General features: G+C 37.7%; 3 protein-coding genes across 4 annotated transcripts in view; 1 reads left to right on the forward strand and 2 right to left on the reverse strand.

The window, feature by feature from the left end:
• The window catches only part of etfdh (electron transfer flavoprotein dehydrogenase), a 22,100-nt gene extending 15,442 nt beyond the window's left edge, over positions 1–6,658 (forward strand). For both annotated transcript variants that reach the window (XM_039621094.1, XM_031758948.2), the window contains exons 11-13: positions 547–729; positions 1,893–2,114; positions 6,126–6,658. In XM_039621094.1, the coding sequence (XP_039477028.1) occupies positions 547–729; positions 1,893–2,114; positions 6,126–6,289 (569 nt within the window). In that variant the 3' untranslated portion in view covers positions 6,290–6,658. The remainder of the gene's footprint in view (positions 1–546; positions 730–1,892; positions 2,115–6,125) is intronic.
• ppid (peptidylprolyl isomerase D) lies at positions 6,654–13,377 on the reverse strand. Its single transcript, XM_031758958.2, has 10 exons — positions 13,178–13,377; positions 12,540–12,680; positions 11,895–12,001; positions 10,249–10,437; positions 9,965–10,087; positions 9,404–9,510; positions 9,031–9,172; positions 8,444–8,530; positions 8,072–8,114; positions 6,654–7,154 (listed from the first exon to the last, which is right to left on the reverse strand). The coding sequence occupies exons 1-10, from the start codon at positions 13,260–13,262 to the stop codon at positions 7,066–7,068; spliced, it is 1,113 nt and encodes a 370-aa protein (XP_031614818.1). The 5' UTR covers positions 13,263–13,377; the 3' UTR covers positions 6,654–7,065.
• A 527-nt stretch (positions 13,378–13,904) lies between these two features.
• Positions 13,905–22,513, reverse strand: LOC116335786 (uncharacterized protein C4orf45). The gene is made up of 5 exons (XM_031759553.2): positions 22,353–22,513; positions 21,400–21,629; positions 21,053–21,111; positions 15,848–15,913; positions 13,905–13,994 (listed from the first exon to the last, which is right to left on the reverse strand). Exons 1-5 carry the CDS (start codon positions 22,414–22,416, stop codon positions 13,934–13,936), a joined length of 480 nt encoding a protein of 159 aa, XP_031615413.2. The 5' UTR covers positions 22,417–22,513; the 3' UTR covers positions 13,905–13,933.
• Between the last annotated feature and the right edge of the window lie 407 nt (positions 22,514–22,920).

Below are 22,920 nucleotides of genomic sequence, written 5' to 3' on the forward strand. Positions count from 1 at the left end.
ATTTTATTTATGTAATTAACACATTTTGAACTCTTAAAGAAATATAACAAAAGGAAAGACACGCAGCTGAACTAAAATGATCCATATGTGAAGTGAAATGGATGCATATAAGGCGACCGTTTTCTTTTGCAGTATTTTTGTGTGGTGCGTTTTTCTGTCTTAACAAAAGGGGAATAAAGGTGTTGAAGTTCACCTAGGATGATTTGTTTTAATTTTCACATGGTCTTACTGAGGTGATATGAATTGAAACATGCATTCTTTTTTTTTTTTTTTCTTCTTTTTTTTTTGGCGGGGTGGTAAATGTGCTGGAAAAGCTTGAAAAGGGACCTTGAAAATGCTTAAAAGGTGCTTGAATTTTACCCTGAAAAAGGCGTATGAACCCTGAAATTGCTTTTTTGCACCTAATGGTAGTGCCCTGTTGAGATGGTTGCAGATGTACATGTAAGGGTTTGGTTTAACATTGTTTTGTTCATGTTCATTCAGCCTAAAGTCCTTAAATTTTTTGTTGTTAATTATCAATTCTATTTTATTATTTCTCCCCATTAGGGCTTCATGTACCCGAGTATGCTGAGAACCTGAAGAATTCTTGGGTGTGGAAGGAGCTGTACGCAGTAAGAAATATTAGGCCATCATTCCACAATTACTTTGGCCTCTACGGTGGTATGATCTACACTGGCATTTTCTATTGGATCTTTAGAGGAAAAGAGCCTTGGACCTTAAAACACTGTGGTGAGTACTGCAGAGCATATTCTTTATTTTAGGGCTGCAGCAATTCATCGAGTAATTTGATAATAAAAAATTCCCAACACATTTTTTGCTTAGATGCTTCGATTAACACATGGCTTTGTAGCGCATCATTGTCACCATGAAAACGTGAGCGTTCTAAACATTTATAAGATCTCTTTTCAGCAGCACAGAAACTTTGCATCAAAGCACGGGGCAAACTTCAGATATGCTCGCTTTTCTTCATTTTAGATACTAAATTCTCCTTTAAAGGCGTAAAGACAAACTCACTCTTCGCTTGTCTTCTTCACACTTACAAGCACAAAGCACAAAAACTGAACATGAACACACAACAAATCTACCTCATTAGAGAGTACTTGAGAGTATTTATATATTTTTTCCATCCATCCATTCATTCTCTTCCACTTATTCTAGTCGGTGGAGCTGGAGCCCATCCCAGCTACCATAGGGTGAGAGGCAGTGCAATGTTTTACATTTTTAAAACATTGCAATTTCTAAAATAGAAAACCAATGAGCAGTTCATTTAGAAAGACCTGTGTTTTTTCTCTTTTGAGTATTTAATATTGCTCATTAATAAGACAAAAGTATTTCCTATCCAATTATGTGATTGATCGATTACTTGATCACTAAAATAATCGGTGGCTGCAGCCCTACTTTAACTCTTTACCAGGCTGTACAGACACTCTTATGTCCTCAACAGAATTCTTAGTAGCAAAACTGCATTTATCATGGGACGAGGAGGATTTGTTGTGGATAAAGAAAACATTTGATAACAAGTGTCTTGTTTGATATTTGCGATAATGAGGCAAAAAAAAAAAAAAAAGAGGTAGAAAAATGGGGGGGAAATGGATTCATGCTGAAGTGTAATTTTCTGTTTTCTGCAATTTTTTATTGCAACTATTTATGGTGTTAATTCTAAAAAAGCCTACATGTGTAAACATTGAAAATAAGAAAAAGTCTGCCAGTGACCTTGACTTAATGTGCAAAGATTGCAAAGTGGACTATTGTAGGTTTTCCACTGTGTTCAAGTTTGTTGCTGCAGACCGACAGAAACAGCAAAGTGGTTTGTCTTTACCTGAGGTCTGAGGTTATCTTATCCTAGTGGATAAATCAGCATTTTGTGACCAACTCTGCAACATCTTTCTCAGGTACTGATGCAAACCAGCTGAAACCAGCTAAGGAATGTACACCGATTGAGTACCCCAAGCCTGATGGCAAGATAAGCTTTGACCTGCTCTCCTCTGTGGCGTTGAGTGGGACCAACCATGAGGGGGACCAGCCCCCACATCTTACCTTAAAAGATGACAGCATCCCGGTCGCCAGGAACTTGGGTATTTATGATGGACCCGAGCAACGTTTCTGCCCCGCAGGTAATGCCACTACAGTCCCTAAAGAGAATTGCAACATGTTTTCCACATAGTAAAGTAAGTGAAGGTGAAAACTGAGTTCTTGCATACATATCCACATCAAATTAAACAGGGCACGTTAACATTAGTAACACAGAAGCAATGCGCTTAGAGGGCAGAGTTACATAATCTAATCCTTGTAGTTTAAACATAAGTCACCTTGACATTCACTCTGTTCAGAAAAGCAAACCAAACACTTGTACCTGAAAACTGGAACCAGCAATGATTTAGTTCTTTGATATGTTAAATGGTCAGTGCTTTATCAGAATTGCTCTCATTTAGTGTTCTCTTAAACCAGTTATGAGTAGTTGTTTCGCCAAACATGGAGCACACATGTACTAGTTAGCATTGTTACCTCACTAGATTTAAACATCCAGGTTGGTTGGGGGCTTTTGAGAGTCTTAATGTTCTCCTGTAAGTTTTCGTTGAGTGCTCCAGGTTTCGCTCCTGTTACATTAATTCAAAGATGATGATTAGCCGTGCCACAGGCTAACAAACAGCCCAGTTTGAGTCCTGCCTTTCACTTGACTTATGCAGGCATAAGCTCCAGCCCCACCATAACCTCTTTCTTTGAATTATTAACAGTGGAGACCTTGACCTCTAAAGAAGAGATTCAGGCCCCTCTTTTACCCTCCAAGGAGTCTCTCCTAATCAATAAAACATTGTTCTCAATTTATCACCTTTGTCTTAAAGTGAAACATCTCTATCCTGGTTTTACTAGTCTGAAAATGATGTGACTATTCCTGTGAGCATCCTACTCAATAGATCTTGAACACAGTTGAATACCTTTAGGAGATTTTGGACCAGTGAATTATGAAGCACTACCCGCAATGATTAAAACAACAAATGAAGTAAAGTCTAGTAGTACATCACTCCAATATAGTTCCCGAGAGTTGTACATTCAATTCCAAGGCTCATTGAAGATGTTCTGATGGGTTAATGTCTTATTGAGAACTTAAGCTATTTTGACATATGCAGGCTTTAATGGCATAAATGTTGGGTGCAGTAAGCTCAGATATTAGCTGAATGCCTGTGTGATATCACATTGCGGTGATGTGCAAAAGTAGCAGCTAATATGATGTCCTCTTGTTTGCTGCTTCTTACAATTTCTTTCCAGGAAACTTCCACACCTTAACCACAGGAAGTTAAAAAAAAAAAAACACCCAGGTTTACCAATTCCTTCTGTGTGCTACATGTGGAAAAAGGCAGCTGTCAAAAATCTTGTATCCTGATTTTCTTTTTCTTCCCCAAAAATATTTTAAGGTCATTTGCAAAAACTGACAGACTTTCTATAGGTGCCCTAGGTTTTGTTTGCACACCAGGCAAAGTTGCAAGCAAGTTAAGTATTTTTTTAAAAAAGAGAGAGAGTTGAGACCAGCATTCCTGGGTATCTCTGTGGTAATGAGTAACATTTTCTTGTTTTTAAAAGCTTCAACCTCCGTTTAAAACCAAATCTCACAACAAATGTAATGACATTATTATCAGCAGGTTTAGGGTATAAGTGAGTTTGTTTATTAAGCCAGGCAGACAGGCTCAGGTTCTGTGTTTATCTCTCTTTAAGTGAAGCTAAACTCATTATTCTGTCTCTCAGACTGTGGCTCCATTTGAATTCTCTGGAAACTGAAACTTAATGATGTGAAGTCTACGAGAAGCAAAATGCAGCACAAGTTGAGACCCACAGACGCAAGCCCTAAAGAGCAGGGGAGACTGGATATGAAAGGCCAGCAGTTACATTAATACCCCTGTACACAGTGCAGCTTTAGGTCAGCAAGGTCCAAATTTTTTTTAATAGTTTTGGGAATACCAAGGTTGGCTGGTGAAAAGCTGCAGAAAACTAACACAGCTTAAATCTATTACTTGCTCCCAACCTTAGAGCCTATAAACTATCCTAGAGGTTGACAAGATGTGTGTGTTTGTTGTTTTTGTGGAGTATAATCAGTCAGCCTTACACTGTTCCATATAATAAGGCCACAAAATCTAGAACCTGCTACATGTTTAAAATTTAAAATGTAGTTGCAGAAGCACTGTTAGGGTTTGCCCTGCACTCATCATTACCAGTTTCAGGCTGTTGTTTGGAGGCTGAAATTATTAAATAATTATATTTACCACAGCCTACATTCATCTGGGCACAAACACTCATTAACCATGATTAGTCTAACTAATTTTGCAAGCAGGCATTAGGAATATGGTTTTTAAAAAATCTACAACTTTGCCATCACTGTGTGCACCTTTGGTCTTTGTCATCTATCCATCCATCATCTTCCACTTCGTTCAGAGTAGAAGTGGGGCTGGAGTCTGTCACTGGGCTTTATAGGGTTTGGTAATAGTTAGGTCTATGTGCTATTAAAATTAAAGCAGGGAGCAGTAATGTAACTAGGAGATGGGGAAAATTAGATTTCCTGCTGAAAACCTGATTAAACTATCAACTTTTACTCGCATTATTTCATCTTGTTAACCTTTGTGGTAGAAACAAAACATTATTTTAACGAGTGAAAAAAATAACCAATTTTAGCTAATGGTCCTTCCTACATTTAATAAATTATAAATCTTTTTAAACTTGTGAAAATAAAACCCCACAACATTAAGAGATTTTGCCTGCAGGTGGGGCAACCATTAAAAGAAATACCTGAAGCAGACATAGTGACTTGACTATTTTCAGAAAGCAACTTTACACTGACCTATGAGTCATTCGTGTATAACTCAAGGGATGAACTTAGCAAAGAACCAGTTTTGAAATAGGATATTTCTTATACCAAGAAAAAAAAAAAAGTGTAGCTGTAGATAGCTCTTAGTGTGTCCAGACTATCTGGCATTGCTTGTTCCAGCTTCTTTAAATGCCAAATAGTGTGCTCTTTGCTATCATCCAACTACACTTCTCCAGTCCAAATGATGTATGCTGTAGGCTGCCGCTGTAGTGTAGATCAGTTACTCCCACACTCAACACTTTCTTCTATCGCATTTGGGGTGACGATATCTCCCCCCTTTGACCTGTTGTCTTGGCTCCCCCTGGCAGTAGCACTGGTTCCTCACATTTATCTCACTCATTTCTGGGGTCGGGTGGGGGATCTAGGACTACTGGATACAGACACCCCCAGGCGGGAATCAAACTCCCACTCCCAAACCCAAGACACTACGTTATCCAGCTGCTACAATACCTAGCATAATGGATAATGGCTGGTCTTACTTGGGCTAAATTAAAAAAGGCATAAAAACAGACTCACTGTAAAAACATACTGAACTAGTCATTGCCCATAAAATATTTTATAATTGACCTCATCGCATTCACTGAATGGACACATTTTAGGAAAAGTCATAAAATTTAAGTGTTGGTGTTTTATTTCAACTTTTACAAGATTTTTAAAATGCAAGGGGGTCTGTTCTAGCTAAAGCAGTTCTAGTGTTAAGAAATAGGAAATAATATGCATACCTGAAAGACACATCTGGTCCTTTAGTTGATCGATGGACTGTTTGATGAAGCCTTAGCAGAAGACAAGGCTGAAAGATGCTGGATTACACAAACACTGGACTGAAAAATCAGTGGCAGCTGGTCTTAATGATTGTCAATATATACAGGGGAGGTCAGGAGAGAGTACAACAGTGTCTACAGCCATCTGTCACATTTGGGGATCCTGTCAAAACTGATGAAATTATGAATGCAGACATGTACTGTCAGATTTTGATCCACCATCTGGAAAGAATGTAACAACGGCTTCTTTATTCAGGATGACAGTAATCCCAAACATGCTGTCAGAGGGGTAAAAGCAAGCACCTAGACAGATAGAAAACTATCAGTGCAGCAACCATAAAACTATAAAAAATGGAAACTATAAAAGGAAGAACTCCTCAGTATCCATGTAAAGATTTAATATAAAAAGTGTCTCACATAGAGATAACATGTCATTACGTCATTCAAACAGCTTTTCTTCTGGATCTGTTTTCTAACTCGTTTACTCTCTCTCACCCACAAACACTCAGGTGTGTACGAGTATGTTCCCCTGGACACAGGTGATGGGATGAGGTTGCAGATTAATGCTCAGAACTGTGTCCACTGTAAGACCTGTGACATCAAGGACCCGAGCCAGAACATCAACTGGGTTGTGCCTGAGGGTGGTGGCGGACCAGCCTACAATGGAATGTGACCATCTTGGGTGTTTTTCTACTTTTTGTGTTGAAAGATTACTTGAGTATGGAAAATGTGCCTGAGTATATAGAGCTCAAGTAACTATGTAGTTATTTGAGGGTACTAAAAAGGACAAAGGATGTTTAAAAACTTGATATTGGAGAAATCATTTTGCAGGGCCGTGTAAAACTGAAGTCAGAATTTGCAGTTTTTGCTGCTTTGGAGGCATTTTAAAGTGTTTTGTTTTTAAGAAGTACTTGACCAATTGTAATAGTGTGTATATATATATATATGATCACCTCAGGTTCATATCAGCACTACTGGTGGTATATACAGTATTGTATATATTATGATAATGTCCCAGTACTAATAAAGAAACTTGATGGTTGTCCCTTTTGTTTTATTGGCCTCTGTTTAAAAAAACAAACACAAAAAAAACCCCATAAATAAATACAAATGGATATCCTGCTTGTAGCCAAGAGCGCTCTTAAACTTCCTACCATGGAATAACAAACACAAAATTGCTTTGCTAATCTTCAAACCACCAACATGAGTTGGTTTTCCAGCACAGTGCAATCAGATCGATGTTCACGATATTCATTACAGTAAAGGCAGGTCAAGGCTTACAGCAGTTATTCCCTCGTTACAGACATTAAGAATTGTGCATGGTGTAAAAACATGAAAGGACCCACGAAATGAAAATACCGAACATTTTCACCTGGATACACTTCTTATCTGTAGGTACAGCTTCCACTGTAAATAATGACAGCCAATTGCATCATGAGGTCAGTCAGTTTAGGCAAACATTTTGGCATAGATTTTCTTCTCTCTCTCTTTCTCCTCCTGGATTTTAAGATGGACTTTCTTCAATTCATTGGTGATAGCTGTGAAAAAGAAGAAATTTTACATTTTATAGATCATTTCTAGTTTCTATTAACATTTCCCCTCAAATATCCAGTTTTCAGAGCAAGTTTTAGTTCCCATACATCCACTTTTTGCCTGTTTTTTTTTTTTTTTTTTTTTTTTTTTTTTTCTGGCTAGTGAGTTTTGCTTAAAAAGACGGCCTGCTCCTAAAGGCACAGAGAGAGCATGAAGCACACTGATAGCTCTTATCTTCTAGCCTGCAGCCAATGAACTGAAGCTTAACATATCAAAAGGGCTATGAAACACTGTCAAAAAGCTGGAAATAGCTGCAGTTTTGCGGCGAGCCTGGTGCACCCAGCACACTTAAACTTACATAGTGAGGATGTGGTTCCTTGAACACTCCCTCCTCCCTCTTATAGCATCCTATTTTCCTACTAGCTATGCAAAATCCAACCATTAAAGAAACTGATTCATTGCTGTGTTGTAGTTGACCTTTCAGGGGACCATACTTTTTCATTTTCTGCATAAAGTCCAATTAGGAGGAACAGAAAACTTTAGGGGGAAAACTACTGTCTTTCCCCAGCAGGACTATGGCCTCTTTCCTAAGTTTGAATAACACGAATATATATTGAAAAATAAAACATAAACTTGGTGTCCCAAAAGGTCGATTCTGTTCATCTGGACGTAGCGTTTTCAGTGGGAGAAATGTTTCTTCTTCAGACTCAGCTGACTGCAGGTTTCGCCAACCTTATAAACAGTGAATTGCATGATGACTGAAACTAGCACCACTGAATGGACAGTGGGCTGTGAGGTCAGATCCTTGACCACTAATATGCAAATTCCCATGACCATTGATCAACAACTAGTGATCAAAGCCATGCTACGAGGACAAATCAAACCAAGACTTTAGTTAAAACAAACCCACTGAAGACCTTACCTTTATCCTCTGGAGCAGTTTCCTGAGCTTTCTTCAGATCAGACTGTCGAGTTAGAAGCACAAAAAAATAATTAATTCAATTCAATTCAATTCAATTTTATTTATATAGCGCCAAATCACAACAAAAGTCGCCTCAAGGCGCTTTATATTGTACAGTAGATAGCACAATAATAAATAGTTAAAATCAATTCTGCTAATTGATTTAAAATATTTTTAATGTTACTGCCAAATGCTAAACTTCACGTTTATTTTTTAACTGTAACTGTTTACAGGAGAATCTACTAGATAACTGACATATAAAAAGCACTGTGTACATGTTGTGCTGCTGGGTTGTACAGTCTCTAACACAAGAGGTTGTTCTGTAGACATTACCATGGCTTTGTTATATTCCTTTAACCCCTGCCAGGCCTGAGCCCTGCGGAAAAGTGCCTTAGTGTTTCCTTCACTCAGCTCTAGAGCCTGTAAGACAAGAAAAATGATTATTTGGATGATTTGATAAAATGTTAAGGTCACATTTCACAGAATCTAAAAGATTTCCACATGATTTTTTTTAAGTAGACAGAAATAAAACATCAAAGAGACTAAATAGACACTTTTTTCCTAAAATGCATGCAATTTAAAACGAATATATAACCAGTTTGACAAATTCTTTTATTTTCTTTGTAACAACACTGATGACAAGTGCCCAAAGTTTGTTAAAGGTGCTGGTAGACAGATTTTAGTCTCTGTAGACAGAATCAGGCTAAGCACTCGTGGGTGCTACCTTCAGCAACAGAAACTGTGTACTGATTGATATCTTCAAACCTAATCATATAAACCGTTTTCCAGAGGTGAGAGGACATAAGCTTAGCATGTGAAGCCTGAAAGGTTCACCAGCAGTAAACCCTAACAGCCACACAGGAGCACTCGGTTAAATCTGTGATATTTGCTTCAGTCTGCTTTGTTCCAGCTCATGTCACCTCATTGCAGCTGTCCAGAGCTTCCTGCCACAGCTGCATCTTCAGCTTGCAGGCTGCTGTGTTGAGATAGCAGCTAAGGGCTGTGGGCTCCAGCTTCTTCTGTGCCTCCTCTTCCACTTGTTCTCCACCCACCTCCAAGTACCTATGAACATAAAAAGATCATTTGTTAGCTTTTGGAATTATTCTTTGCTACTGTTTCCTTTGTTTGAAAATCAGGCTCATACACCACAACGATCCTCAAAGAGCACCTGACAGATAAAAATCATCTCTGGGTTACTGGGAGTAATATTTAATTCCTGTGGAATATCTTTTCAAAGTGACTTCTCCTTAAGTCAAGGTGATAATGACTGCAAGTGAACCAAAACCACCTTACCTGAGAGCTTTACTATATTTTTTGGCTGCACCTTTCCAGTCTTGAGACTTAAAAAGGTTGTTTCCAATATTCTTCACATCTTCAGCAACAGACAGAACTTTGTCCACCTGAAAGGAAGCACAGGCCAAAGTGAAACTGGAACCTTTGATCTTATTTTTGCACTTTTTGCCATCATTTCTCTTGCTTATAATAACACTGTGTTCCGAGCACAGACCGACACTGGGAACAAGGAGACATTACTAACATTACAAACACAAAGTCTAACCTCCATAATTTCTAATCTATTTTATTTCAAAGTAAAATTGAAAACATGCACAACAATGACCTCAGTAATAATCTGACTCATTATTACAGGGAACACTTTTCCCCCTGCTTCCATTATTAACCAGACTAAACATGACCTGGATTTGTGATATTGCTTTTTTTTTTTAAATCCACATTCTCATATGGCTCTGGATGAGCCAGCAAACAAGCATATTTAAAAAATGCCACAGTGCTCCTTGCAGAGCAGTTATCTGCCAACCCGAGTCCTTGAAGATCAAAGACAGCGCTGATACTTACATCTTTAAAGTCGATGTCGGAGTCCTCGGGGAAGTCTGGGTGGGCATCTCCTGTTCCATCACTTGGTGCAGCGCCCCAGCTGTCCCCATCCTTATGCTCACCACAGTCGGCTATGATACATGGCTGCAAAAGCAGATGTTAGCAGAAACTTTAAGATAGCTTAACAGACCAAATGTGTTTTGCCCTTAACTCGAAAGAAAAATAATGGGCAGATTGGTATCATTATCTTCTAAGAGCAGGTGTTATCTTGGTTAAATAGTAAATGTCAGTAAAGACTCATTTACCTTCACAGGGGCATCATCTGTAGTATCAATGCATTCCAGCATTTTCACTACTCCGATCCCTTTCAACACTTGTCCAAAGACGACATGCTTTCCGTCTAAGTGAGGCGTGGGGACAGTTGTGATGAAGAACTGCGAGCCGTTGGTGTTTGGCCCTGCATTGGCCATGCTCAGAAGACCCTCTTTGTTATGCTACATGGAGAAAAAAATAGGTTGGAAAAAGCAGCTGGAACATCAAACATGAGCCATAAACATAGCCATCGTTTCTGAGTAACTTTGAATTTCTTTGTTCTGCTTCTTTAGACAATGACAGCAGAAGAAAGACAAGAAGCACTAAGGGCACAAATATCCCAGCATGCTCTTGAGTTTGTGTTGCCAAGCATTTCATTTTTAAAATGATAAAACTTCACAAACAACGTGGCGCATGAAGAAATTCAGCTAACTCTTTAAAATCACCTGATGTAGAATCATAAGCCATCTTACACATGAGCATCCGACAATTTCAAGAGAATCAGGTTCGGATTATTTCCACTGTTCTCCTTTCTCACGTGTGGCACGAGGAGGGGTTAAAGCAGGCCGGAAACGATCTGGAAAAGCATTTCGGCACGTTCGCTTCACAGGTAATTAAACCTGCATTACTGTTGGCATTACTGCTGAATGAGGTCATTTTTCGTGTGCTGTAGCCTGGCGTTGCTTCACTTGCTCAAACATAATGACATCCCACATAGCCTTTACATCCCCTGTGATGCATGCATGAAGTAGATGTAAATAAAAATAAATAAATAAAGCTGCAGTCACTATACTCAACATCTAATTAGCTACAAGAGATGAGAAATATAAAGTAATATTTAGATGTTTTTAGGTGGGAGGTCATTTCAAGTACACAAAGTGTTTCTGTGCATCTCATCTGTGATTTCCCAGGAAGAGAAAAAAGGTTTATGTGGAACACTCAGAGATGTGTAAAGATGTAAAACAAGAGAGCAGGAGGGGAAGATAAGATTATTTTTAAAGGTAAGGATTGTTCAACAAGTTGGAAATTTGATATCTTACATGTGACCTCTTGGAGCTTTTAAATCAGATATGGGATCTATACATCATGTGTTGCTCAACCATGTTTTTTTAAAGTCTTGCAAAACAAGCTAACTTTGTGTTATTCAAATTGCATGAAAATACTGCACCGGGCAGTTCTCTTTCATAGCATTCGTTTCATGTCTCACTATGGGGAACGCCTCCTGCGTGACCTCATCAGAAGCTCAAATACCATTACGCCAGCCCTTACAGGCTGGCTAAGTGACGCCCGTGTCGGGAGGGGCTAGCACCTCCCTATATAATAGGCTGACACAGCGTCAGATTCTAAATTTAAGCAACTGATACTGATTAAATCCAGTCAATGAATTTTACCTTTTCTACCAGCTTTATACTATCAGAGCTTGTGCAACATTTGCTTATGTCTTGCTGAATTCAGGTGGCTAAATGCCAGGATATAGTGCCCAGGAGGCAACACACGTCTATTTGTCCTTTGCTGTAATCCAGCATCACATATACTCTGTAACTGAGAGCTGGCAGGTTAAAGATTGGATAATGTTTGCACATGCAGTGCATGTGTGAAAATGGCTACAAATTTGCAGTCCTGGTGATAGGTCGTGTACCTTGTAGTGGAAGTTTTCATCCTCAAACTTCTCCCCATAGATGCTTTCACCCCCTGTGCCATTATGGTTTGAGAAGTCGCCTCCTTGGATCATAAACTTCTTGATGACTGCCAAAAACAAATTTACAGCCACATTACTTTTCCTACATTAAACAAACTTAATATCAACAGTGTTCCAGGCGTCTTATTATGAAAATTGAACTCTCAAGGGCTCAACAATCCCATGAGAATCTAGGTACTTAGTCTGCATATTAAATGCTCTGTTGCACAACTATTAAGGGAGAGCATTTGTGTGAACAAGCAACTATTCAATGTATAATATACACTACCTCATACTTTGTGTATATTTGTAAACTGTAGGAATTAATATTATATATTTATTACCTCTTACTTACCTATATGAAATTTAGCCATGCAAGCAGTGTTATCTAAACTCACAGCTTTAAATAGTTACTCATACACCTAGTTTCCAAGCCACTGATTATGCTAAAACTTGGGATTTTCTCCTAGGAAATGTGCTGAATATCCAATAAACTATATATTCTCCAAATGCTTCGCTACCCTGGATGTCCTTTCAACTACTGAGCTATTCATCTTCAAGCTCTCCTTCCAAAGTTAAAAGTCACATCACATGAAGGCTATTTACTTCTATGAAACGGGCATCCTTTGAAGTGCAGTGGTTTCCCAGTCGATTTGCCAGTGCCCTTTTCTCCAGTGCACAGAGCCCGGAAGTTCTCAGCAGTCTTTGGGGTTATGTCAGCAAACAGCTCGAGAACAATTCGGCCAGCTGAGGACAGAAAGCAGCTCGGTTTAATCAGTTACAACACCAATGACATTAATCTGGACTAGGTTATCAAGCGACAGTTTCAATATTGAAAAAAATCATCATTGATTAGGTAAATTGAAATAATAAGATTGAAAACATTTTAAGTGCCCTAAACATATAAGTATAATACAATGGACTGTGTACTCGTATCTCTTTTAACCTTTTAATGTTTCAGTTATAAGATTATAGTAACACAAGACAAAACAAGCACACGTGGTTCATACACTTACAAAACTGGCTCACAAAACGTTTTAATCTGCCTTAATACTCTAAAAGTAAAGGCTTTTAAAAGGACAAACACATGTAATTTACAGCTTGGGTTATTTTTAGCTGATAGCTTCTTTGGCATGTGGTATATAAATCAGTTTCTAGAAGTCACTAGAACGTGCCAGGATAGTGCTAAGCTAACAAGCTAAGACTTAAAGTGGCCCAAATAGATGTTAAACAACAGTCCTGACCTCTCTCCCCATCAATGTCCACGTCCAAGAAGACGCGGGGGTTTTCTGGGTTTGAAGGCTTGTCGGATGGTGTTGGGTAAGACATGTTTTAATACAAATCAACACTTATTCTAGCGATGCTAGCTAAATCCAACCGGTGCACTGGAGCAGGTTGAACGGGATGAATGGGAAAGACATACGACTTCCGATTACTATATTCAAAATAAAAGCCGCCAGATTTCGGTCTGTGTTAACTGTATAGTCTCATTTAATTTCTAGTGAGTCTTACACGGTTTTAAAAACAAACAATTCGTTATCTAATTACGATTGACAGAACAAAAATAACAGATACAAAATAATAGATACAAAGGTCGAAGTATAACCGAAGAACAGTGAGTGTGTGACTGCACGCGTATTCCGGTTGCGATTTCCAAAGTAAAACACCAAAAAGACTAGAGATCACCGGTCTCCACTGTTGTGTGTTGCGCTGCACGTGGATTCAGCACTCAGAGATAAAAGTATACATGTGTAGTTGTACCACAGACACCAAGAGGAGAAAAACAGTTGGCTTAATTTAAAGCCAATCTTAATATAACATAAGTTATATAATATAAGTTATATTAAGATATAACTATGACTATAACAACTGATTAAAACAACAACAAATGCATACATTAATCATAACAATAAAGCACCACAAAGACCAGTTATAAGCATAATCTTTGGTTTATTAAAAATAAAAGTGGGTAAAGCCTGAAAAACTCAGGGAGATGAGACTCAGAGGGATGGTGTCTCACTGCAGTGACTCTTTGAGCTGCATCCTCCTGTGGTTCCTGTACTGAGAGGAAAAAGAGTCAGAAGAGAGAAGACGGGAAGTTAGATATGACTGTGAAACCATTTTTAAGTATCTAATTTAAATTATGGAAAAGTAAGTATTAGTATTACCAAAACATAATTTAGGTTAAACAAAGTGTGACAAGTTTCATCGTTATTATGAATTTCTGTAAACAGGACTAGTACTCTAATACATTAAAGTGTTAAAATATAGGGAGAGAGAGGAGAGAGAAGTTAGTTTGGTCCTTAAAGGGAGATGCAGGCAGTTTAACAGATGATGTTATAGTGATTCTCCTACTTGTTGCTGGAAGATTGTCCAAGTGGGGTTACCCAGAGACAGAAGTTAGTGAGTGGACTAATTCCAAGGGACAGGTAAGTGTACTGGCTCTTGAGCCCAGCAAGGATCATGCTTGGTAGTAGCAGACTATCTGGCGGATTCTGGAAGCACCAACTGGTCCTTTAGTACTGGGAATTAATTCGGATCTGACGAGGAACCGGTGTACCTGGCAGCATAACGATGACTGAGCTCTGCTCTAGAGGGAGGAGAAGGAGCTCAACCGGCCCTGGCCCTCTACTCAGAAGAGGAACAGATTTCAAGGACATCATAACCAGAAAACTATAACAGTAGCTTTATCCATTCTGAAACCAGTTCAGATGTCTGTTTGGGATCATTGTCCTGTTGGACAATTGGACAATACCCAATATCCAAGTTTCAATGGTCTAGCTCAGGGGTGGGCAATCTCAGTCCACGAGGGCCGGTGTCCCTGCAGGTTTTAGATCTCACCTTGGTACAACACACCTGAATCATATGATTAGTTCGTTACCAGGCCTCTGGAGAACTTCAGGACATGTTGAGGAGCTAATTTAGCCATTTAAATCAGCTGTGTTGGTTCGAGGACACATCTAAAACCTGCAGGGACACCGGCCCTCGTGGACTGAGATTGCCCACCCCTGCTCTAGCTATTGGTTTGAGGTGAATTTTTAAAAATTTGGAGCTAGTTTTCTTTCTTCATTATTCCATTCACTTTGCAAAATATACCAGAACCACTGGCAACAAAATATCTCCAGAGCATAATGCTACCACCACCATGCTGTCATGGCCAAATAGCTCAATCTTTGTCTCATCTCACCACAAAGCTTTTCTCCACAAGACATTTGGCTTGTCCATATGGGCAGCTGCTAATTACAATCAAACTTGAAGGTCTCAGTTTTGGAGCAGGTGCTTCTTTCTTGGTTGGTACCCTCTGAGACCTTGGCGATATATAAAAACCATCTTCACCATGGATAGTGACACTGGTGCTCCAGCAGTTTTCAGTTCATGACAGGGTTGAGGCTTGGTGGTTCATCGGTTGTTCCTGAACATCCTAAATAATTTCCTCTTATCTGAGAATGACAGTTTGTGTGTTCTTTCATACTTTGGCAAAATAATGATGTGTCCAAATAACTTGTGCTTTTACAGTTTGAATCTGCATCCCATCTTGTGTAAATCTGCAAATCTTCTTAAGTCTTGACAGTCTTCTTTGGAGTTTTCCATTGTTCTGAATATTGGTCCATCTAATGAGTGCTCTCAAACAAATCCTTTTGATGCTGGATGCCTGCAGTCAGTCATGATCACTAACAAGAGGTTAATAGACCTTGCCCCTTTCAAGCTAAAAGAACCTTCAGCATCACTTATTAACAATTTAAGTGACTGTATGTATATATTTGAACTTGTATATATAATTCTTTAAACTTTGTGGATTAAAGAAAATCCAAAATAAATTCAAACTTATGCATCCAATTTCAGTTTTTAACATTATTAAAGATGTATGGTGTACAATCATTGCCCGTGGTCAGAGTATATACATTTAAACTTACCTTGTGTTTTCAGTCTCATTTGGGCCCTTCACTTTCACTCCTGTCCCTCCTCTGCTATCAGTTGAGCTACAAGATAACAGATGTTAATAGTCAACAGGACCATTGAGCCTAAAAACAGTATTTATCCTATTGACTTCTCAGATATGCTCTCTCACTCCTAATTTATAGCCATATATCACAAAAATAGCTATATGCCTGACTGTAGTGCAATTATCATTTTATCATATTAGGTCACACTCATTGGATATATTTGTTTAAAGAGATCAGACAACCACCGTCCATAACATTATATTAAGCCAATATTTCATTCAATCAGTTGAACAAAAAGTCACTCTTTGATGCTTTTTTCTTATTTCATAATCATGAATGAAAAAAGAAAACACCATGCTAAAATAATTTACAATTAATTATTTATTTCTGTTTGCTAGTCTAATCTTCCATCAATTAACAGCCCAAAATCTACTAATTAATTAATGCATATTCCACAGATTAACTTTTAATACACAGTGCAGTTTGATTTGTGTGTGCTCATGCATACATTCTCATTTCTTTGTTTTAAAAATACATTTTAAACATCTGTGCTGCTATATGGATATGAGATGGCTGCCGTATGTTGCCAACTTTTTCATTTACTTACCAATTCTGCAACTGAATTTTAAAAAAGTATTCAAAAAATGATACATGCTGCTCTATCATTATGCTGGCAAAATATTCTTTTTTCTTCCACGCAATAGTTCTGACCTGTCACAATAGAAAGGGGTAATTTGATCTTGGCTGTTACACTCATTTAAATACAGTATGTTGCTCATAAGTTCTTTATTAGATGATTTTAATATTTAATTGGGTGGGTAGAATCTGCTTCTAGTCATTTCTGGAGTGTGATTCGTGTCTTATGTATAAATGATACATTTTTACTTCATAAGAAATTATTTATTTTACGTATCATAACCCTGAAATGTAATAACCACTTAATTGGACCTATGGGGAAAAACTGATTAGACTGTTTTTAACTGGTGATCATATCAAAGATCTCTTCCAAGATCCTCTGAACCAAAAAAGACCATTTGGACCCCCTGCATGTTGAAGATTTTGACTCTGCCTTCCACTCTTACTATATGTGGAGTGTTTTGTTTGTTGGAGTGTGCATACTCAACTCAACCACAACATGGCTTTATGTGGGTGTGAGACTTAGAGCATCCTATTGCAGCGATGGTATTGCCTGAAAATTGCAGCTGACCCCAAGAAATTGATGTCTGTGTGGCTCGTTACAGAAAAATTGGTGTTTTCTCTTGCAGTAAACAATCTGTACCGTTATCTACACCAAATATAAGGATGTGATCATTTTTGCTATGGCGACAGATTACCAGGTGCTGCTCAAATAAGAATCAAAAGTCTGTAGCTGTGACACTCTAAGAAGGGAGTGGGACCTCTGATAAACAATACTAAACCTGTGATTACTGTTATTTCTGGATGGAATCCTCCGTTAGACATGTTTTTATGCCTGAAGCAGATCGTCAGGACTTTTGCAGAGAAACTTATTTAAAGCCCACTTTCCCAGATTACACTGTGAAGGATGTTCATAAATTCATTGTGCATTACAGTGAGTAAAGGCATACATTGCTATAATAAAAGAACTGTTTTTCCCGCAAGATTCTTTTAAGCTCAAGGTTGTGAAAAATGAAACCTTTTCACAAGCTTTTTAATCAAACTTTAACATTGAGGTCCTTCATTCTAAGAGTGGGATGCCATTTGCTTTTACTCAGATTGTCTCTGTTTCATCTATAATATTATTTCTGAAAATAAACAAATATGGTGTCATTAAAAAGTCACTGAGAGAAAATGAGAGAGATAAATCAGGTAACATTCAGCTGTTATTTAGCTACCTAAAGATGACATTTTTAGTCACCTATTTCTGTGTTTTCATGTGTCACAAATCCAGTAGTGTTAGAAACAACTGGTTTAGGCTCATAATTGTGACCAGATTATTTTAGATTTGCACCTGTAATCTTGAGTAAATCTGTCATTTTAACAGAAAATCACATGTAGGCTATTGATTTTCCCTAATAAAACCATTTTTACATCATACACAGCTTCAGAAAGAACATATTATTTGAATAAAAACATGTGCAAGCTTGAGGTTTGAGGCAGGAGACTAATAGTTAAAGTGGTTGACTTTAACTCCTATTAAATCCCAAGGGAGTCGTTTTAGTCACCGCACAGGATGTTCATATGAAAATATTTTTTATTAAAGGGTGAAATTTTAAAAAGCAAGATGATGAAAAAGAAAAATTTTCTAAAGAAAGAATAAAAATGGTTCATATTTTGAACTTCTATCAGTATAAAGATGAAATTATAAAATGAGAAAATTACTTCGAAGCAATATTTACATGTAATGGTTGGGAGCTGTTGGAGCCTCATGGAAGGTCACTAGCACAATTTTCTGTATTATATGAGTTAGTTCACGTTTATAGATGTGCCAGTTCTCAGACTGTCAGCCTTAGGAAAAATAATAGCATGCCCTTCTTTTCAGAATTTAACTGGTGCATGCCTGAACCAACATGTTGTTGTAATTAAAACACTATTTCTGTATTATATACAGTCTGTGGCTTGGACTATGTTTGCACATTTCCAGTGTGCAGTGCTATAGCAAAGCCTGACTCTGAAATGATAATTTCTCCTCGAATAACCACCTACAAATATTTCATGCATGTCACTTATTTTACTGAAAGGATTCTTCAAAGAAGGGATTAGTAGCTGCATGCACAGCCGAGAGAAGCTTTTTGAGCTGCATCAGTGGTCATAAATGTGATCAGCTGTGTCTCACACTCTGCATTTTGACATATTGTTTGCTGGCTTTGCAAATCATTTGGGATATCAAATTGTCCTTTAAACGAGATCTTTAACTTACTTCGCCCCCTCTCATCTCCTACAGCTTGTGTCTTTTTGAAGCTTCTGAAAACATGCCACCTTATCTCTTGTTTTTGTTTTATATTTGTTTTTATTAAAACTTTCAAATATAACTTTTAGTACATTTTACTGGTCTGCTGTATTCTTCTATGATGGCTCCTTTAAGACGTTGTGAGTTCATGTCTGAGGTTCCTAATGTGTCCTCACTCCACTCCCTGGGCAGATGTATAGTCTCGATTTGTTTTTATGTTATAGTTTATGTTTTTTCTTACTGGTTGGCAGATTTCGGAAAACTAGCTATCAGACATTTCTGAGGGATTATGAGCTGTGGAAGGAACAATTTCCATAAATGTGCACATTTCATAGTTGGAATGATCATTTTAAACTCACATATTACAGTTTTTTTTTTCTTCTTTTTTTCCCAACGAAGGAAGGAAAATCTGGGTGGCTCCAGTGGCTGATCAGATGGGTGTTGTTCAGCTAGTTTTTACAGTATTACAGTTTCTTTGTAAGCATTTTCCAGATTTGGAATGGCTTTCCATTATATATGAATAATATCTTCTTGCTGAAATCAAAAGTGTCATTTGGCTTAGCCTCTTAATGTGCGTCTCTCTGTTCCCAGCTTGTCATTAAGACATCACAACGACACAGTGGTTTTGTTTTTCCTTTGTTGTTTCTCATTCTTGACTTAATGTATTCATCTTTGCTTTGTGCTTTCTTGTGTGCCTTCCCATCTGGTTTATAGACTCCTGTCTGTCCTGCATTTGTAGCTTTTATTGGCTTTCTTGTGGGAAAAAAACATTTTCAGGAACAACAGACTGATTTTCTATGATGGTAAAAAATATCTGTGTGAATGATGCCTGCACCAAGAATAAAAATCTACACCCTTGTCAATCGTGTCTCATTTATACTGGTCCCGGGAGACTGTGATGTTTCAGACCAGAAAGCAAAACGGTCCTGAACAAATGAAAAATCATGAAACATCCACACGGATGCCAAAGTGAAGAAGAAAATCAATACAAATATCCTAGTAATGGCCAGAAAAGTAGCTGCCAGATTTGTACAATGCTGTGCTGATACAGAAACTGCAATAGATAGGGCTGATTTTTTTTATATATAACAAAACATAATATAAGCTTAGATAAAGGGAATTACAGGTGACAGTAGTTGGGGCTTTCCAACTGTACTCTTTAGTACTGTATTTCTCATATTACACCATTATTCAAATATATTGTCTTGTTTTGTAACATTAACCACTGTTAATCAATCATGTATTCAAACTGGGCCTACTTTGTGGCACTGCACAGCATTTTTATTCTTCAGTCTCATTAATAAAGATGATGTCCCACATTTTAATGGCCATTAGTTTACAAAAGCCCACAGTGGGAGACATGTACTTTTTAAGGTCTCTCTTTATCCCATTATACATATGAAAACATAATAAAAAATCACATGGTCCTTTGTAGGTGTTAAAATTAGGTAAATGCAGCCTCAAATCATCAAAATACATGCAATTGTTGCTGCTGGTCAATTAAGGAAGAGTTATGTCGTCATTTACCAAAAATTTGAAGCCATCATTCAACAGTGAGAAAGATTATTTACACGTAGCGATCAATTGTCAAGCATGGTAGTGGAGGGCTGATGATTTGGGGTGTTTTGCAGCAGCAGCAGAACCTGACCACCTTGCACTTTTATTGCAGTTCATTTTTTAAATTCCTTTTTAATACATTAAGTTTTTGCTATTGTTACTTTTTTATTTACCGCAAAGTAAAATATGGTGTCCTGTAATGTCACATTCAGTCATTTCAGTCTACCTTCAGTATCAGTAAAGTGTCCAACACAAACCAACTCCTTGCACCACATTTAGTTTGCTGAGATCTGGTCACCCTACTTTTGATGGTTGTAGCAGATCTACAGCATTCTTTTTACTGTTTTGGCTCTTAAAGAGTTGATTATCTACAGTACCAATAAGCATAATTTAAAGCCAGTTAATGTAAAGATGTTGGATTTTTGATACGGCACTGTTTCCAAAAATGCTGAAGAATAACATAAACCTCTTGTTTGTTTCTATGATGTCTGTGTGTCTGTTTATGTCTGGCCTATTTCTTTTAAAGAGAGCTTGGGGAGCTGCATGCTCCTGAAAAAGTGGAAGTGTTACATTATGAATGGGGAGGTAGATAACTTACAATGCAATCACTCAGCACAGTGCAAACCTGAGATGTTCTCACATATCCACATAACAAAGCACACATGTGTGATAGCCCTCTGAGCAAAGGGGAAAAAGGCTTTCTATCTTACTTTGTGCTCTGAAACTTTTGAGTGACTCTGTTCTCCAACGATGCCCGTATGTCTGTTTTCTGTTAAAAGGAAATGAAGATTAATGTAATATTTTTGAACGTGTATATGATTCAATTTATAAATTGATCACAATGAAGACTGTGCGAAAAATATTCATTAATGGTTAAAAATATGCGACTTAAAAAAAATATAGCAATAAATATTTATGATGTCACAAGGCTGATAAATCATCTGTCCGTCAGAGTTTCTCAAAGTTAAGCTCAATGTGACTTTGTGGCACATTAACAGAAGATGCTGCCTCTGCTTATTCATTTGCATAAGCCGCACACAGTCGATTTTAGTTGCACCTTAATTTGCATATTGCTGAGCAGCGTCCCACTGTTTAACAGCTGGTTATATTGCCATCCCCAGCCCACCTCCCCCACATAGCTCTGCCTGGGAATGGGTGGGAGGGCATCTGGTGGAGCTCGGCACAGGTAACTGAGGTCACCTGTGGCCTCAGGTGATGTGGCACCCACACCGATGTACCGGGTAAAGTAATTGGATCTTGGCCTATAGTCTCCGATTCCATCTGGACCTGGTGAGTGGATAAAGCAGGTAAAAAAAAAAAAAAAAAAAAAAAATCCAACTCAAAGCTTTTATTCACAGCTTTAATAAACTTAAGTACAATAAAAATGTAGTCTATATTCAACTTAAGGCGATTTAATAAATATTATTTCTTTTATGGAGTATTTTACCAAAAGGCCACGCTTTCTCCATAGTTCCTCTTTTTAATAGAGTTACATAACAAAGATATGCATTGTCAGTCCATTAGAAATATTCAAATGCTGTCTGTTACATAATGAAATAAAGTGATGGTTAAAAAGAACTAGGCTATGTGCATATCGCAGTGTAAGGATTCGTTCTGGACAATGATATGGTCCGCAGAATGACACTGTGTAAATTTCCACTGTTACACAAACACAGATAGGCACAAATAGTCAGTTTGATTCAGGTTATAGTGCCATCATGTGTCCAGTTACAGCTATATTTGCTTGGACACACACCATTTCCTTGAATATTTAATAATTGATCAACCATGGTGTGCAGTTTAAAGCACAGTTACAGGAAACTGGGTTACAGTTCTCTGGCAGCAAATACTTTCTTATTAATTCCAACACACTCACACTCATAAAGTATTATAGATATGGCAGTAGAGACATTGCTTCAGCTCTAATTTTAACTTCATAATTTGATCCCCCAGAACCTTAGTGAGTTGAAGAAACTAATAAAAGCATCTTCTCTGCATACATCGGCCTACCTGTAAAAATCATCCTCTGTCCATACTGTGGCTGTCCTGCAGTTGTTTCACTGTTTTGCATCATTTCTCTTCCTGTTATGTTTGGACTAGTTGCAGACTAGATACACCTAGATAATGGCCACCCATGGGTGATAACATGAGCCCAGCAGTCTGCTCTGTCCTCAGGGCCATGACTGGTTGTCATGGAATCATTACTTGTATCCTAGTTACAGCCTAAAAGCAGATTATACTTTAAGTGTTTAACTATGCCCATTCACTCCTTTATTTATATGAAGTATTTATGTATTTATTTATGTCAAGCCCTGTAAAATTAAGTAAAATATATCCCTGTCCCTGGTTATAAGTAAATTAATTGTTATTTATTAAATACATTAAAAAGCAGCTTTCCATTCGGTGCATAATAAAAACAAAACCTTGTTGATGAAGCAATGAAATACAAAATGGAAAGAGAATGGTTATTAAGCACATAGCAACCACGCAAACAGCAGAGATAAACAAACTGCAAATAACAGAGTGAAAAACCAATTACACAATGAAATGAAATGAATGAATGAATAAATAAATAAAT

This window comes from Oreochromis aureus, linkage group 2 (genome assembly GCF_013358895.1).
Source record: "Oreochromis aureus strain Israel breed Guangdong linkage group 2, ZZ_aureus, whole genome shotgun sequence".
NCBI lineage: Eukaryota > Metazoa > Chordata > Actinopteri > Cichliformes > Cichlidae > Oreochromis > Oreochromis aureus.

Bases quoted from the DNA above. Each gene is read 5' to 3' on its own strand.
- ppid (XM_031758958.2), bottom strand. From the start codon at position 13,262: ATGTCTTACCCAACACCATCCGACAAGCCTTCAAACCCAGAAAACCCC. The intron at 9,173-9,403 runs GTAAGGTGGTTT...TTATGTTCATAG, and splicing joins AAATATAGTAAAGCTCTCAG to GTACTTGGAGGTGGGTGGAG. The intron at 8,115-8,443 runs GTAATGTCTACA...CTAACTCGACAG, and splicing joins AGGAATATAACAAAGCCATG to TCTGATCTGAAGAAAGCTCA.
- LOC116335786 (XM_031759553.2), bottom strand. From the start codon at position 22,416: ATGATGCAAAACAGTGAAACAACTGCAGGACAGCCACAGTATGGACAG. The intron at 21,630-22,352 runs GTAGGCCGATGT...TCCACTCACCAG, and splicing joins ACAGAGGATGATTTTTACAG to GTCCAGATGGAATCGGAGAC. The intron at 13,995-15,847 runs GTAAGTTTAAAT...TTTTCCTCTCAG, and splicing joins AATGAGACTGAAAACACAAG to TACAGGAACCACAGGAGGAT.